Below are 18,006 nucleotides of genomic sequence, written 5' to 3'. Positions count from 1 at the left end.
TAGGAGAAAACATTATTAAATCAATGTCCAATTGCAGCTTATTTTTTGTCTTCAAAACAATAAATAAATCTAATTCAGCTACCAGTTTTGGGAGGTGAAAGGAAACTAGAGAAATCGAAGTAAATCCATGCAGACACTGGAGAACAACTTTATAGACAGTTACCTGAGCTCAAACCCATCAAACCGGAGACCCTGGAGCAATGAGGCAGAGTTATTATACAAGTTATTCTAATATAAAGACTTTCACAATGACTTTTTACATTACATCCTGTACAATAGGTTGGGTCTGTGTATTAAATATTTTGCAGAGCAAATCTATATGATTGGAAAAGCAATTTGTTGACACGAGTTTAGTGTTTATTACCCAAGGTCGCTGGAGGACCTTGTTGTTATTTCATTACAAGAGCCTAGATTTAGACTGCACGACCAAAAGACAAAGCTGTGTCATAACAATGTTGAGTTAAAGGTCTTATGAACAAGTAGCATTTAATATCGTCACCACAGCATTACTGAAACTGCCCTAATCTCTTGAAGAATCTTGCTAAGAGGTATGTTGTGATTTCTCTTGAGTGCTGTTGGTATAATGCCAGTTGTAGAGGGGCAAGAAGGATCTAACTAACCACAGATTGAGCAGTATAAGAGTGGAAGACTTACTGTCAGCTATTGCAGATGGTAAGGAAGCTGGTATAATTGGCTTGGCATGATCCTCCATGACTTGTTTTAAGGTGGGATATTTTGGACCTTACTAGAACCCAAACCAACACCAAAATAAAGAGGTATAGGGTAATATTAATAGTAATATAGTATCACAAATATTCCCAAGAGAGCAAAACTGCCCATGCTGTCCGGGTGGGAAGGATTGAAAATACTCCCACCTATCCATCACTATGACATAAGCTAGGCGATGTTATTTGTAAGCTCTTGTATGTTTAATAGGGGAAATACAGAGACAGCCAGCTGGTGTTTTGGAATAGGACAGTGAAAAATTACTATTGCTTTTACAAAGACAAGCTACTGACATCCATCACCAGATTTATCACAATTTATGACCATGTAAATGTCTAAGTACAAGTGGCAGCTCAGTAGTTAGGACTCTGAGTTACTGATCAGAAGGTCAGGGGTTTAAGCCCTGACATTACCAAGCTGCCACTCTTGGGGCTCATGAACAAGGCCCTTAATCCTCAGTGCTCCAGGAGTGCTGCATCATTTCTGACCATGTGCTCCGACCCCAGCTCTTAACATTGCTGGGATATGTGAATGCATACTTTTTCCGTGCTGTAAATTACATGTGATGATTATGAAGCTACCTTTTTTTCACTAATATACACAAATTTGAAAAAGAATCAAAACCACCTGCCTAATATTTTGTAGGTCCGTCTCAAAAAACTGGCTCAACTAGGCATGTACTTCACAAGACCTCTGAATCTGTGTTTGGTATCTGACACTAAGGTATTATTTACATACATCCTGGTGCTATTTCTTTCCCAGTTAAGCAACCTACACACCTGGCCATCTACAGTACATGCTGTAAAAGTAAACATGATTCATCAGACTAGGTCACCTTGTTTCATTGTCCAGTTCTGATGCTCATGTGACCATTGTAGGAGCTTTTGGTTGTGGATAGGGGTCAGCATGGTCAGCGGTCAGCATGACAGGTCTGTGGCAATGCAGCCACATACACCGACCAGGCATAACATTATGATCATTTTCCTAATATTATGTTGCCTAATATATCTCACAGACTAACAGGTGCAATAATTAAGAGATAATCAGTGTTATTCAGTCACCGGTCATAATGTTAAAATGTCGTAATATTTTGCCTACGTCCAAATAAGAGAACCACGAGGAACCCCATGTGGGCCACAGGGAAAACAGGCAAACCCTGACTGCCACCTTGACCATGTTGGTGTCACCATTCATTCCAGCTCCCTTTTTCATAATCCATAATGCACATTATGGATATTTAATGAGATTGTTGCTTTATTTACAGTAATAGGTGTGTGTATGGAGTGCGTGTGTTTAATTATGATTATTAATTATTAATTATTAATTATTATTATTATTATTATTATTATTATTATTATTATTATTATTATTATTATTATTACAGGTGAATATGATAAGGATTTTAAACAATAGAGCCACTCCCAGGCTCAGACTATTGCTAAGAATGGGGATGGATATTTTCCCAGAGGAATTTTTTCCTCCTATGTGTGTGTGTGTGTGTGTGTGTGTGTGTGTGTGTGTGTGTGTGTGTGTGTGTGTGTGAACTGCACATAATTTTCACAACCCTCCTGGAATTGTTTGATTATACTCAGGTAGCGACATCTAGCGGTGATCCTGGAGCAATGCGTGTATATTGACTTTCTAAAGGTTATTGTGCTGCTGCCTTTGTTTAATGTCTAAATATAACAATGTGTGTAACTATATAATGCATTACTTGTATTAGTAATAAGATATTTAGTTTTTTTTTTTTAAATGCAACAAGAAAATATATTATCCTCTAGGAAGCAGCAGTTTCGGTTTGTCACTTGTCAACGCATCACTTCTAGACAGTGACTAAAGGAATGCGTAGTGGAGCTGTTCAAAGTTCGCTGAGGAGAAACAGGGAAACTTGGACAATGACTACATTTCCCATAACGCAATGCGCGGAAACGGGCCTTTCATCGAACTCCGAGTTGCTCTTGGTTGCACGTTGGGGTTTGTAGTTTAAACCCCGGATGACTGGCACGGTTTCGACGTCGCGACGTCTATGAGGTAGACAATTTTCAGAAGAAGGAAGACATGAAAATAGAGACCAGGTAAATGATGGTTTATTTGCTCTGCTGTGGCGATATACAGTTAGAAAGGTCGTTAATAAAACCAATGGGTTTTGTATGAGGCGTTTTATTTTTGCCTGTTGTGCTACACTACACAGCTAAATACGGAGCATTAGGTGGTGACGTTAAACCTGGTTGTTTAGCTAACTAGCTAGCTCAATTTCCAATATATATATATAGATACATACGTATATATATACTAAGGTATTTATGTATATATAGGTCTATTTGGGAAGATTACACGCAACTGTTTATGTTGTAAATCACAAATTAAGCAGCTTGTAGCTGCAATGGGAAACTAAGCTAATGCTATGCTAAGCTAAGGAGTTAGCACCCCGCTTCCCCGCCTCCCCCGGACCCGCTCGTGCGTCGTTATGCCGCAGTGTTAGCACGTGCCATTCGCTGTGCAACACAGTGCGTCCGTTCACTCCTGCACAATACGGACATTTACAAGCGCGTCAACAGACTGTCGCGTCGTTTATTTTGAATTATTTCTTATGCATTTGTAAGAAACAAATGCAGCGTTTCAGTCTGCTGAACCCGAGCTAAGTGTTTTGCATCTTCAGGCTTGAGCTCAGAGAGACAAACCGATCTTGTTCTGGAAAATAGGCTTTACCCCCCTATTTTCCAGTGATGTTAGGAAGTTGAGGTCAGAGCACAGGGTGAGCCATGATACAGCTGGAGCACAGAGAATTGGCCATACTACAGCTTAAACGTCTGGCCTCCTGATTAGAATCCCAGAGCCTTAACCAGAGCTACCACTAGAAACATTCCAACACAACGTCCTGCCCACTGTCACAATCATGCACAGATGTAACATTTTGTTTGTGTGTGTGAGACTTTTGTTTATCTCTAATTTTGTGCACTTTTGCCAGCAGCAGCTGAACTGAAAAACATGTCAAAGAAAAGGGGCAGGTAAGTCACAAGCATATTCACTCATTTTCCACACAGCACTGAACTTTGGACTCTTGTAGTCAGGGGTTTCCACAGTCCTAATAAGTCTAACATTCAACAATAAACATTCTAGGCCTTAAAAAGTCTTCAATTTTAAGTCTTCAGATTTATTTTTTTGATGTCCATGTAACGCTACCAGTAATGCTCATGCAGCACGTAAGAATGTTTTTTTTGTTGTGTTGTAGTTCGTTCTTTCGCTAGTCCAAATATGATTGGCTGTATGACGACTTCAAATGAGACCGACATGCAATCAGCTTTCTGCTATTGGCATGAATCTTTCTGCTATGGGGAAGGGCAAGTCTAGCGATACGTGGCATGGTTAAGGCCAGTTATAAACAACGTGTTTGTTTTTAATGTTGTGAGAGAGGGCTTACTTTTTTAAATTAAAAAAGTCCCACATTTGACAGTGAAACCTGCAGAAACTTTTGTAGGGCATATTTTAGCCTTACATACATGTAATTAGTGATCTAGTGTGTATGTGTGTGTGATATATATATATATATATATATATATATATATATATATATATATATATATATATATATATATATACACACACAAACACACACATACAGCGGGTAAAAGAAGTATTGAACGCGCCACCTTTTTTCTCAGTAAATATATTTCAGTTATGTGTAATAATGTGGGGGAAAAGTATTGAACATGATGTATTATACTTCGTACAAAAGCCATTGTTGGAAATGTTGGCTTCTAGAAGCCTCCCATATGGAGAAACTAGATGCACACATTGCTCAGGTGTGATTTAGGCCCATTCTTCTACACAAACTGTGGTTAAATCTTGAAGGTTCTGTGGCCTCTTCTATGAACTCTGATCTTTAGTTCTTTCCATAGATTTTCAAATGGATTCAAGTCAGGTGATTGGCTGGACCATTCTAGCAGCTTTTTCTTTCTTTTTCTGAAACCATTTGAGAGTTGCCTTGGCTGTGTGTTTGGGATCACTGTCCTGTTGAAAAATCCACCCTCACTTGAGCTTCATCATTCTGGTAGATGGCAGCAGGTTTTAATTAAGAACATCTCTGGACAATTTTCCCTTAATACTTCCTTCAAGTATATGAAGGTTGTCAGTATTGGGTGCTGAAAAACCACCTCAGATTTCACTGTTGGTATCGTGTCTTTGGACGGATGTGCAGTGCCATTTGTCCTCCAAACACTGTATTATGGCATCCGAAGAGTTCAATGTTGGTCTCTTCTGGCCAGACTGTATTCTCCCAGTATTTCACAGGCTTGTCCAAATGTTGTGCAGCAAACTTTAAACAAGCTTCAACATGCTTTTTCTTCAGAAATGGAGACTTGCGTGGTGAGCGTGCACACAGGTCATAGCAGTTGAATGCATTTTTTTATTGTTTTCTTTAAAACAGTTGTACCTGCTAATTCCAAGTGTTTCTGAAGTTCTCCACAAGTGGTCTGTGGCTCTTGGACAACTCTTCTGATAGTCTTTTCACTTCTCTGTCAGAAATTTTGCGAGGAGCACCTGCTCATGACTGGACTATGGGCCCAAAAGTGCTCCCTGAAACATCAGAAGTTTAGAAGTCCTTTCATTGGTATTGTATGAGGAAGTCAGGTGTGTCCGAGAAGTATGTGAGGGTGGTGCAGGACATTTATGAGGACAGTGTAACAGTAGTGAAGTGTGCAGTAGGAACGACAGACTGGTTGAAGGTAGAGTTTGGATTTGCATCAAGGTTCGGCTCTGAGCCCTTTCCTGTTTGCAGTGGTGATGGACAGGTTGACGGGTATGGAGAAGGATGATCTGCTGTGGTGACTCCTAATGGGAGAAGCCGAAAGAAGAAGAAGAAATCCTTTTACAACCAAATGCCATCACTTCGTTTTGCAACAAAAAGGCAGCGAAGGTCTTGAGAGATCATTAAATGTTTCTTGTGTGAAACCTTTATATAGGCCATTAGTTGGTACTGAACCAGCTGATATTAATTTGCACGAGGGGCAGGATTGAAAGATTTCAGCTGGTGTCTTAGCTTTCTTCATGTGTTCAATATTTTTTACTGTGTGATTTCACATTATTACACAATTCATTTATGGACAACTATAGTAATTCAATACAAAAAGACTGATATATTTTAAGTGTTTTTTTGTTTTGTTTTTTTTCCTTGTAATTTTTAGAATTATGGCTTATAGCTAATAAAAACCCAAAATTTTAATATTGTGAAAAAGTTCAATATTGGAGACTCTTGGTGTCAAACTCTAATCAGCTAATTAAATCCAAACACCTGCAAAGGTTTCCTGAGCCTCAGTCTAGTTCAGGCTGCACAATCATGGGGAAGACTGCTGACTTGACAGTTGTCCAGAAGACGATCATTGACACCCTGCACATCGAGGGTAAGACACAAAAGTTCACCGCTAAAGAAGCTGCTGTTCAGTGTGCTGTATCCAAGCACATTAATGGAAAGTTGAATGGAAGGAAAAAAATGTGGTAGAAAAAGGTGAAACGAAGCCCATTCAAGAATTTGTGGAAGATTCACAAAGAGTGGACTGCAGCTGGAGTCAGTGGTTCAGGAGCGACCACACACAGACGTATCCATGGGCTACAACTGACGCATTCCTTGTTTCAAGCCACTTCTGAATTAGAGACAACATCAGAGGTGTCTTACCTGGGCAAAGGACAAAAAGGACTGGACTGTTGCTCAGTGGGCCAATGTCATCTTTTCAGATGAAAGGAAAGAAAATTTTGCATTTTATTTGGAACTCAAGGTCCCAGAGTCTGGAAGAAGAGAGGAGAGGCACAGAATCAAATTAGCTTGAGGTCCAGTGTAAGGTTTGCACACTCAGTGGTGGTTTGGGGAGTCATGTCTTCTGCTGGTGTTGATCCCCTGTGTCCACAGTCAGCACAGACATCTACCAGGAAGTTCTAGAGCACTTCATGCTTCCCTCTGCTGACCAGCTTTATGGAGATGCTGATTTCATTTTCCAGCAGGACTTGGCACCTGCCCACACTGCCGAAAGTACTAATACCTGGTTTAAGGACCATGGTATTCATTTGCTTGTTTGGCTTGATTTTGGGTTTTCGTTAGCTGTAAGCCGTAATAAAAATTAAAAGAAATATACACATTCGAAATATATCAGTCTGTGTGTGATGAATCTATATAATGAGTTTCACCTTTTGTATTGAATTACTAAAATAAATCAACTTTTTTACTGATATTCTAATTGATTGAGATGCACCTCCATTACAGCCTGACGTAACTCGAGCCTGAAGATTATTTTCCAGTAATGCCACGTTCACAGACGCAGTAATTTGATCACTCCCAAGTCACTGGTCGCTGTGATGCCACTTGTAGGCTTTATACTGGTTGCTATGGTAACGTTTGTCTGCGGATTGCAGAACTAGCACTCCACATCAGACGGGAAATCAGGAGACGGATCATGTCCTCCCTTCTGTCTTCCCTCCCGTTTAGAGTTACATTTTTCACAACTATCTTGCTGGGAAAAAAAAAATGAATGGGTGCGAGTCGCTGTGTTTGTGAGCGTAGCTGAGCAGCAAACACTGAAGAGCTGGATACGACTTAAATCAGCGAAGTTCATCAGTGAGGAAAACTTTTCACTGACGTTGGTTAGACTAGTTAGTTCCTCTTTTTACTGGTATTATAAAATATATACAGTCATTCCTGCACCAGCCTCTGTTTTAATTTTTTTGTATGTTTCTTCTGTTTATATAGTCAACAAACTAGTTTAAAGGCAAAAAGAATTGGACAGTGACTGATTGGAAGAATGTAGACAGACAAGTACAAATGTGACATTTATGGAAATAAGATGTTAGCAGATTGTCTCACCCCCGCAGTCAAACATTGAGGTGGACGCTTAAATGTTTGGAGTTGTATTGGAGCAGGGAAGGTTGGAGACTTATTCCAGGTGAAAGAAATACCGAACCAACATGGCTTCCATTCCATACAATTCCATCTGGACTGCAGCTAATTAGAACTTTACCATACAACAAGACAATGACCTGAAGCATGCATACAAGCAAATTGTTCTTTAGAGAGCAAACAGTCAGCTGGAGTATTATCTCTCATAGAAAAAAATCCTATTGAACTGAATCACAAGGTCAAAAAGAAATCCTTAACTATCAAAGAACATCTTTGGCAAGTTATTCATGCTAACATAAACAAAAAGAAACATGCATGTGTAATTATTGTAAGGCCTTCACCTCACAGAGCCTGAGAACTAAGATGTTTAAAACCCAGGAGCAACACCTGCTCCTTGTGCAGTTCCTTGCTGTTACTTCTTTACTTCAGCACCTTTTACGGTAGCTAGTCTCCATGGCTATCACAAGCAGGGTGATCAGATGTGACCATTTGAGATGCATTCCCGCTTTTTGTCCATTCTTGCTGGGCTAAGCGCCGAATCCAGCGTGGTGATTAAAGATGGAAAAAACGCTTATTTAGAATGTAACAAGGTTTCTTCCTCGTAAAAAAACAGTGTAGTCCCACTACACCTTGCACCATCACCTGACCTCCAAAACAGCCTTTTATGGCTGCTGTTCGTTTGGAGAGAAGTCTTGGATAGAAAAGTGAATTTCTGTTAGTTCATGAGCGCATTACTGTGTTTTGAAAGCTAATCAAGCATGTTTTTTCTAATGTGATATTACATCAACTCGCAGCTTATTTAGGTCATTCCTTGCAGTAAACTTGTCAAAGAATGTTACTTTATATGTAGTTTAGATTGTAATTCCGTCTCCAAAATGTGTTTGGCAAATTCAGCCACAGTCACATCTGATGCACTATACAGGGAGTGCAGAATTATTAGGCAAATGAGTATTTTGACCACATCATCCTCGTTATGCATGTTGTCTTACTCCAAGCTGTATAGGCTGGAAAGCCTACTACCAATTAAGCATATTAGGTGATGTGCATCTCTGTAATGAGAAGGGGTGTGGTCTAATGACATCAACACCCTATATCAGGTGTGCATAATTATTAGGCAACTTCCTTTCCTTTGGCAAAATGGGTCAAAAGAAGGACTTGACAGGCTCAGAAAAGTCAAAAATAGTGAGATATATTGCAGAGGGATGCAGCAGTCTTAAAATAGCCAAGCTTCTGAAGCGTGATCATCGAACAATCAAGCGTTTCATTCAAAATAGTCGACAGGGTCGCAAGAAGCGTGTGGAAAAACCAAGGCGCAAAATAACTGCCCGTGAACTGAGAAAAGTCAAGCGTGCAGCTGCCAAGATGCCACTTGCCACCAGTTTGGCCATATTTCAGAGCTGCAACATCACTGGGTGCCCAAAAGCACAAGGTGTGCAATACTCAGAGACATGGCCAAGGTAAGAAAGGCAGAAAGTCGACCACCACTGAACAAGACACACAAGCTGAAAGCGTCAAGACTGGGCCAAGAAATATCTCAAGACTGATTTTCTAAGGTTTTATGGACTGATGAAATGAGTGAGTCTTGATGGGCCAGATGGATGGGCCCGTGGCTGGATTGGTAAAGGGCAGAGAGCTCCAGTCCGACTCAGGCGCCAGCAAGGTGGAGGTGGAGTACTGGTTTGGGCTGGTATCATCAAAGATGAGCTTGTGGGGCCTTTTCGGGTTGAGGATGGAGTCAAGCTGAACTCCCAGTCCTACTGCCAGTTTCTGGAAGACACCTTCTTCAAGCAGTGGTACAGGAAGAAGTCTGCATCCTTCAAGAAAAACATGATTTTCATGCAGGACAATGCTCCATCACACACGTCCAAGTACTCCACAGCGTGGCTGGCAAGAAAGGGTATAAAGAAGAAAATCTAATGATATGGCCTCCTTGTTCACCTGATCTGAACCCCATTGAGAACCTGTGGTCCATCATCAAATGTGCGATTTACAAGGAGGAAAACAGTACACCTCTCTGAACAGTGTCTGGGAGGCTGTGGTTGCTGCTGCACGCAATGTTGATGGTGAACAGATCAAAACACTGACAGAATCCATGGATGGCAGGCTTTTGAGTGTCCTTGCAAAGAAAGGTGGCTATATTGGTCACTGATTTGTTTTGTTTGGTTTTGAATGTCAGAAATGTATATTTGTGAATGTTGAGATGTTATATTGGTTTCACTGGTAAAAATAAATAATTGAAATGGGTATAAATTTGTTTTTTGTTAAGTTGCCTAATAATTATGCACAGTAATAGTCACCTGCACACACAGATATCCCCCTAAAATAGCTAAAACTAAAAACTACTTCCAAAAATATTCAGCTTTGATATTAATGAGTTTTTTGTGTTCATTGAGAACATGGTTGTTGTTCAAATTAAATCCTCAAATAAAATTAATCCTCAAAAATACAACTTGCCTAATAATTCTGCACTCCCTGTATGCACAAAAGTTTGTGGACACCTAAACAAGTGCTTTTTGAACACTTCATTAGACATTTAGTCCCTGTTTGCTGTTAGAACAAGCTCCACCTTTCTGGGACGATTTCGGAATGTGCTTGTGGAGATTTGTGCTCATTCAGCCACAAGGCCATTGATGTACAGTAATCCCTCACCTATTCAACCACCACTATACGCGAAAATCAGCGAAGTGCCAACTTCATATGTATACAGTACAGTATACATAACACCTGTATAGCTTAAGGCTTTATAAACTACCCCGACACTCTTATAAACCTTTACTCTGCTTTTAAACACTTTCAATATTCCTAAACCTACGTAATTTTAACATAAATTCGATATGGGTACACACCAGTGAAAATACAACTTGAATGCTGAAGATGATGATGAATTAAGTGTGCAGTACTAATGATGATGAAGAGCATTACAGCTCTTATAGAAGCTTAAATTATTAGGCTAGAAAATGCTTATTTTACCGCAAAAATAATTAAAATAACTCTTAACAATACTACCTGTATTCCGCAAAATTCCACGATACAGCGAAAATTCCGCAAAACAAAATCGGATATGTTCGATGTAAAAACCCGTGTTACAGTGAGACCACGAAAGCTGAACACTGAAAAAAACAATGCACTTTGTTTAACTTCACATCTGCCCGTTCTCTCCATCCCCAGAAAACGCAGCAGCGGAGAACTGAGCGACTCGCTCTCCCCTGACCCCAACAGCCTTCTGGGTAAGAGGATCCAGCACAGCTGGAGAGAGAAGGGAGCACTAACTAAGTGGAAAGGCACTGTGCTTGATCGGCTCAGCGTCAACCCATCGCTCTTCATGGTCAAGTACGATGGTTTCGACTGTGTCTACGGCATCGAGCTGTTCAAAGACGAGCGCGTGTCCAACCTACAGGTGCTCACTGAGAAAATTGGTGAGTAGAATTTGGGTTAAATTTAAAAGACATGTAGTGTGAACAGGAAGTGAACTGCACACATCTCGACTTGAGTTTTTAAATTATTTTATTTTTATTTTATTAAGACAAGTCAACGTGGCTTATTTCTAGCACGTGGAGTAAATGACTGTTGTACTGAGCACATTAGGAACTCGTTCATCCAACCAAATGTCAAGGAGTTCCTTGTAGACAATCAGTGTGATGATGGTGTTTGTAAGGTGCAGCAGGTAACCTACTTCTATATAAAACAGCTACAGCAAACAGGAAGTAGGTGATATGACTTCTCTCTCTCTCTCTCTCTCTCTCTCTCTCTCTCTCTCTCTCTCTCTCTCTCTCTCTGTCTGTGTTTTCTTGTTTGTTTGTATTACAGTACTAAAAACATTACCTAGTTACAGTTCTGTCCAAAAGTTGATCTGCGGTTATCGATTAATATTGTAATCAAGTTTTTTTTTTTTTTACTTTTATTAAAAAGCAATACTAAATATACAAAAGAAAATAAGACAGGTCTTTGAACAATTGAACAAGTAAAAAAACAATTATTCTTGTTTACAAGAATATCTAAGAAAACTAAACCTATTTAGTGCATTTAATTGCCATATTACAGCAGAATTAAAATACACACACGTAAAAATCATAAATAAAAAATATAAAAATCGATTTCAAATCACTATCAGTCACTGGTTGTTGTCATGTCACCTGTTTGCTTTACGGTTGCTATGGTTATGTTCGTCGGGGGATTGCAGAACTAGCATTCCACATCTGACTGAAAATCAGGAGACGGATCATGTCCTCCCTGCTGTCTTCTGTACAATGTCTTCAATTATGTTTTGATGTGACATGATCCCAAACCTTCACAATAAATACAATACAGAGGTGCAAACGCTTGTGATTTAGCATTTACAATCTTTGCCCTGCTGTATTCACCAGCGTTCACAAACACAACACTGTCCTGGTGAAAAAAGTCACAAGACCTAATTTATGCAAATTCACTTTTGTTAAACCTGAATTTTACTGTACTTTCAGCGTTATTTACAGCTTTATTCCATTAAAAACCAGTAAAGAGGGACTGTGTGGTTTCTCTTGTTCATAAATAAATGGCAGAAATGGAAACTTCTTGCACTTGCTTGGCACACATCTGTAAAAAATGCCTTACTTGACTCCTAGCATATACTAGTGTTTTTGTGGTTAGGTTTTATTTTTAATCTCTGCGTGTGATGATTGTTAAGCTAGCAAATGTTCACACCTCTGCACCATGTCAGGGTTTTCCTGTTTATATTTGCAAGATGAATGATTCCTACGTAGGTGAGCACAACCTCTGGTGCAGTGCTTCGGTCACCTTCAGTGCCTCTGTGCATGGTTGCACAAAAACTTCGTTACGAACTATAAAGTTCTCAACCCTACTGTGTGACTTCAGATTCGTTGTGTTGTCAGTTAGAACATAACATTAGATACTTGGCAACTGGCTAGAAAATATCTCACACTTAATCCCCAGTGATTCCTGAATATGACGTAGTGTACCTAGCCTTGGGTTTTTCTTTATCCGTAAAAAAATAAAATAAAAAAAGTAAAATAATTGGGGGCTAAAAAAGCACAAGGATGATTCAGAATAGTGCAGATCTTAAGTGTCAAACCTTAGTAGAGAGGTGGTATGTTTTGGCAGCCAGAGAGCATCTGCAGCTCAGCAGGCGGAGAGAACAGTTTATTAGGTCTGATGAGCACAGACATGGACGTAATACACCATTAGTTTGCTCAGGTGGTGTGAGGAACGACGGTTTATTGCTTTACTGGTGTTTAGTTCCATTTTATACTGAACATGAAAATTTCCAATTCAGTGCCGTTTGGATAAAATGGGTATAAGGTGGTGAATTTTCCATCCAGTTTGGTTACTTGTAATTTTGCAGTTCAAAGGCGAGAGATCCTTTCGCTTGGTAAAATCATGTTAAGAATCCTTCTATCTTTTATAGTGAACAACAAGATCAAGGTGCCTCATGACCCAGAGGAGCTGGTGGGGAAAGCGGTCGAGCATCTGTTTGAGAAAGAGGATGGAGAAAAGAACGAGTGGAGAGGGATGGTGCTGTCTCGTGCGCCCATCATGACTAACTGGTATTACATCACCTACGAGAAGGACCCAGTGCTGTACATGTACCAGCTGTGGGATGACTACAAGGAAGGCGACCTCCGCATTTTACCTGAAGCAGGTGAGTTGATCTGTTTGGGATGAAGATAAGACAGGAGTAAAGATCAGTGAATGCATTCTCTTTTTAACATTACAAATTTCTCTCACCATGTTTGTCATGAGCAGTTGGGAGGTATAGAATGTGGCTTGGAATAAAAAAAAAAAAAAAAGAAACCTAACAGGTTTTCATTTTCTTTTTGTTTGTGCCCCAGAGAACAAGCATCTGTTGCCTGCTGACAGGAAGCCTGGCGAGGAGACCGAGAGCCTTGTGGGTAAGCAGGTCGAATATGTCACTGACAAAGGAGTGAAAAGAACCGGGCTGGTCATCTACCAAGTTCCCGCCAAGCCGTCGGTTTACTACATAAAATACGACGACGATTTCCACATTCATGTCTACGACCTGGTCAAGACCACCTAAAGTCAAGCGAAAGCGACATACGAAGGCGAAACTCACCATCACCTCTCCATAACGTAAAATCCTCGCCTCTCATTGTACTCTCTGTCTCTGTCTCCAGCGCGTGTTGCCGTGGAGAAGTGGAATGGCACAGATGTTTGTGGTTTTGTTCATTTGCGTGTGTCACATCATCGACGCAATGTTAGAGAACAAAACTGAAGGCCTCAATTAGGGATTTCTTTTTCTGAGCGTGTTTGTCTTCTCGTGGGTGCGGTGGTGAAAAGGCCGTCAGGTAGAGTGATTCCTGATTGGGGCTTTAACAGTTTTGAATGGGAAAGCAGGAGTATCAAGAGATACACAATCTATTTATTGACATTGACTTGTTTTACCACGTTTCTGTGATTGTCATGAGCCATTTAAAAGATGGCGACATTCTTTTTTTGAGGTAGGACCGAATAATTTGAGGAATGGAAAAGAATGAGTGTTTTGTAAAAAAAAAAAGAAAAGAAAAACGAACCAAAAAAAAAAAAAAAATAGGCGACTATTTATTTTTGCTTCCTGTTATTCTTGCAAAAGTTTTCTGTTGCAGTTCATGAACTACTGTGAGTTTTAGCTCTTTGTTATCTTTCACTAAATTCGAGCCTGAATCCAAGATGGCCGCACATCCAGCGAATGCTTTTGAGAGCAGAGCAGCTGCCACCTCGAAACGTGCTTTAGAGAAATTGGAGTTGGAAGACTGAAAGGAACCCACAGTAGAACATTTATTCGAGTTTGAGGTGTAAAACCCATATCCATATTCTGCTGATTCGGAACTTGCAGAATATTTAGTTTGTATACTCCCATAAAATATGTAGCCATTGATCCCTGCTTAAAGACTGGTTTGTTTGGCTTTTAAAAGCGCTGCTTTACTAATCATTTAGGTTTTATAACGTGTCGAGTCATCCAGTAATTAGCTTAGATAACGTTTTAAATTTCTCTGTAGGCAGGTAGGATCATTATAGGGTTGACCTCCCTATAATTTAATGTTTAAATTCCATCACATCTCATCCAGCCGGCTGGATCTTCAGGAAACAGATTCAAAAAACAAAAAATAATAATTTCTACCAAAAACCGTATAGAAATGTTGAAATTAAAATGGATTGCCTTTAATTGAATTGACAGGGTCTACCAGGGGATCATGTAATGACTTAATCTCTAACAATGGCACTTAATGCTTTTTTTAAATGATTATTTGTATTTATCTTATTGGGATTGAAGCGTGACCTTTCAGCCATAGGAGCGTCTGATTCAGAATATTAAAATTAACACCAACGCGTCATTAATCTAGCGCATTAATGGTAATAATAACAGAGCTCAAAAATCGATTCGATATTAGAATTTCATACTGTATGTTTTACGGTCTTGCCTACAGAATCAAACCGACCTGCCATTGTTTTGCCTCCGTTTTTAACTAATAATGCTAATAAGAATTGGAGCAACACTAAAGACGACACCAAGATAAATCCAGTTTTGGAATCGACGTGCTCACTTGGATGAAATCCCGCTTCGTTTCATTGTAAATGATTAAGCACATTAAAATAGTCCTGTTTACAGCAGCAAATCAGTGTTTGCTGTTAGCACTTGTGTTCTCGTAGTCCAAATTTTGTTCGAAGGATCCAAATAATGTATAAAATAATGTCCCCCGCTGTAAACGTGTGTATACAGTACTGTGGCTGCAACCTGTCTTTTACTCATGCGAATTCTGTTCGTCTTTGGGATTTTTTTATTTTGTGGTTAGTGCTTGACGGATCCATGAATCATTCGCGGCAGCAATTTATTTCATATTCGCCCAAAATTCAGTGAACATAAAGATAAAAAATATATATAATCACTCAGTTTATCGATCAGTGTTTCATTATTGACGGTATCTATCCGCTCTGTTTATTTATTCTCCGTGTACAGCTATTCACGTTACATATAATCAACACGTTCATTTATTTACATCACATGCATGTAATTCAGGAACATTACAAATGGGGGGGAAAAAAAAATCACTTGCAATGTTTTCTGCAAAATGGTTAAATGGTTTAAACTTGTATGTACTGAAATGTAATTTCTTTTTCTTTTTCTTTGTTGTAAATAATGAATATATGCCTGAAATGGTTGTTTTTATTTTTTTGGCCACATGTGGGGTTTTTTTGTGTTTTTTTTTTTTCTCTTATCCAAAGCAATCGCACTTTATTTTAGCTTTAGTCTGCTTGAGTGAATAAGAAATTCAGGCAGAATCATTGAACCTTTAAAGCGCAACTCCAGACAGGTTTATTAGAAATAAATAAATGAATGAATAAATTAAATCACTGCGAGAAACCATCGACTATAGAAGGACACAATTTCTTGATTGATATTTAGCTCACGTCTTAATGGATAAAAGAGCGACTGCGTTTTTTAATCCCGGCACACAAAGCTAATTTTGGTTAATGAATTAATAAATAATTTTATTGTATATACAACGGTAATGTACACAGACAAATCAATGCAGTCAATTTGCACACGTTATTTATTACGTGTTGTAAAAAAAAAAAAAAGGCTGGACTTTTTTTTTTTTTTTTTTTTTTGACAGTTTTTCACACAGGCAACGGTTTGCTGTGGTTCGAGTCTGAACTTGATTGTTCTTGGCACCTAATGCTGTGCTGGTCCAGTTCACATTACTGGTTTTTTTTATAGTTTTAGATTAAACTGCCAGTATTAAGCGTTGCAGCCTAAAAAAAAAAAAATCTAGCTTCTTGTTTGCAGCTTATCACGACTCGCTCACCCATAACAGTGAAACAAATAATACAAATAACGATCCTACAGTTCAGGCTTCTGTAATTGGAATAAAATTTGCTGGAGTTGCTCTTTAAGCTCACAATGATGGGGTAAAGGATACGCTGATGGCAATCACCAAAGTAAAATTCGATCCTTCTCTCGTTTTGAGCTACTGTAGACTTCACCACCGTAGCTGTCGTAGTATTATTATAAACTAAGTAAAGATTCGCACCTTAAATTATTCATCTTTTTTCTTTTCTTAATCGGTGTTTTCTGAAATGGAATGATTTTTATTGTAGAACATGTTTCTAAGATTTCCATTAATGCAACTCACTCGTTTGGGGCTCGGGATTAAAACTTTGTGTCCGGGTTTCTCCCTTGTAGCATTTGTTTTTATGCTCCTGATGAAAATGTACGAACTGCAGACCAAACGATTATGTGAAGGATGGTGGTTCGAGGAGGTGGTTTAAAGAATAACAAAGATGCGAGATTAGCGATCAGATCCTTTTCAATGAAAATGTTTTGAGAAATGCTTTTACCCCATGAACCTCCAAAACCCACGGTACAACCCATGATATAACTCCATTTCATCATGCGTGCATTTATTGGTAAAGAAACCTCGCATAAAAATAGGCCTGTGGTGTACAACACGTTTGTTGTATAATATAATTGAGACGTGGTTTGTTCCCAGCTGTACAGTTTTAACCTCTTGTCGATGTAAATAAAGCTTCTCATGTTTCCTATCACTTTATAGTATTCACAGTCACAATTGGGTGGAAATAGCTGTGTATTCGTTTGTACTCATTTTAAACGCCTGTATTATACATTATTTCTGATCCGCGTCAGCTTCGCGTGGACCGAAGGGGAAATACGTGTCGATGTCAATCCTTAAAGAAAAAGAAAAAAAAAAGGTTGAATTCAGAGATTAATGGCGTGTACTCACTGTGCGTTTTCTGTTTTTTTTCATTCACTCTCGCTAATTGTGAATAAGTAAATCTCTCTCTCTCTGTCTTTGTCTCTCTCTCTCTCTCTCTCTCTCTCTCTCTCTCTCTCTCTCTCTCTCTCTCTCTTTGTAAATGTGGTTTACTCGTACTCTCGCTCTGCAAGCTCCCAGTAATCCCTCAGCCCCCTCTTTGATATGATGTTCCTATTAGTTTGCTGCTTTTTTTTTTTTTTTTGCCAAAGTTATCTTTTCTTTCTTTAGGAAACGTTCTTAAGTGTCCAACCTGTTCCTGTTGTCTGTGTAACGATGCTATATTAAAAAAAAAAAAAAGAAATAAATAAAAGAGATATTTTTTGCACTGACGCTCGTGTCCGTTCTAATTTATTAAATGTTAGGAGAGGAGCTTGTTGCGACGAAGGTGAAATCAGGTCAAGTGACGTTCGAAAGCGGTTTGATGTTTGGCGATTGATCTACACACAGATTTGTTAATGCTTTTTGAGCATCCCGTTACACAAACAATTTCTCCTTTCTACCCGAACCCTGTTCTATTCTTTACCTGCATCTGTATGATTGTGGAACTTGTAATTGCATGCGTGTACAGGTGTTTCCTAAGCACAGATTCCCACCGGGGAGCTGTAAAAAGGCATCTGTCTCCAATCTTCT

At 39.2% G+C, this 18,006-nt stretch overlaps 1 protein-coding gene across 2 annotated transcripts; it reads left to right on the top strand.

Moving 5' to 3' along the window:
- The first annotated feature begins 2,657 nt into the window (after window positions 1-2,657).
- Window positions 2,658-17,705, top strand: zmp:0000000521 (spindlin-W). 2 transcript variants are annotated; one of them, XM_046876557.1, is made up of 5 exons: window positions 2,658-2,801; window positions 3,698-3,734; window positions 10,778-11,025; window positions 13,011-13,244; window positions 13,435-17,705. In XM_046876557.1, exons 2-5 carry the CDS (start codon window positions 3,715-3,717, stop codon window positions 13,638-13,640), a joined length of 708 nt encoding a protein of 235 aa, XP_046732513.1. In that variant the 5' UTR covers window positions 2,658-2,801; window positions 3,698-3,714; the 3' UTR covers window positions 13,641-17,705. The 2 variants fall into 2 exon arrangements, with proteins under 2 accessions (XP_046732513.1, XP_046732514.1); XM_046876558.1 differs by having other exon boundaries at window positions 2,707-2,801; window positions 3,695-3,734.
- Window positions 17,706-18,006: the final 301 nt, after the last annotated feature.

Source organism: Silurus meridionalis, chromosome 20 (genome assembly GCF_014805685.1).
Source record: "Silurus meridionalis isolate SWU-2019-XX chromosome 20, ASM1480568v1, whole genome shotgun sequence".
In the NCBI taxonomy this organism is placed as follows: Eukaryota; Metazoa; Chordata; class Actinopteri; order Siluriformes; family Siluridae; genus Silurus; species Silurus meridionalis.
This window is presented reverse-complemented; position numbering and strand designations above follow the sequence as displayed.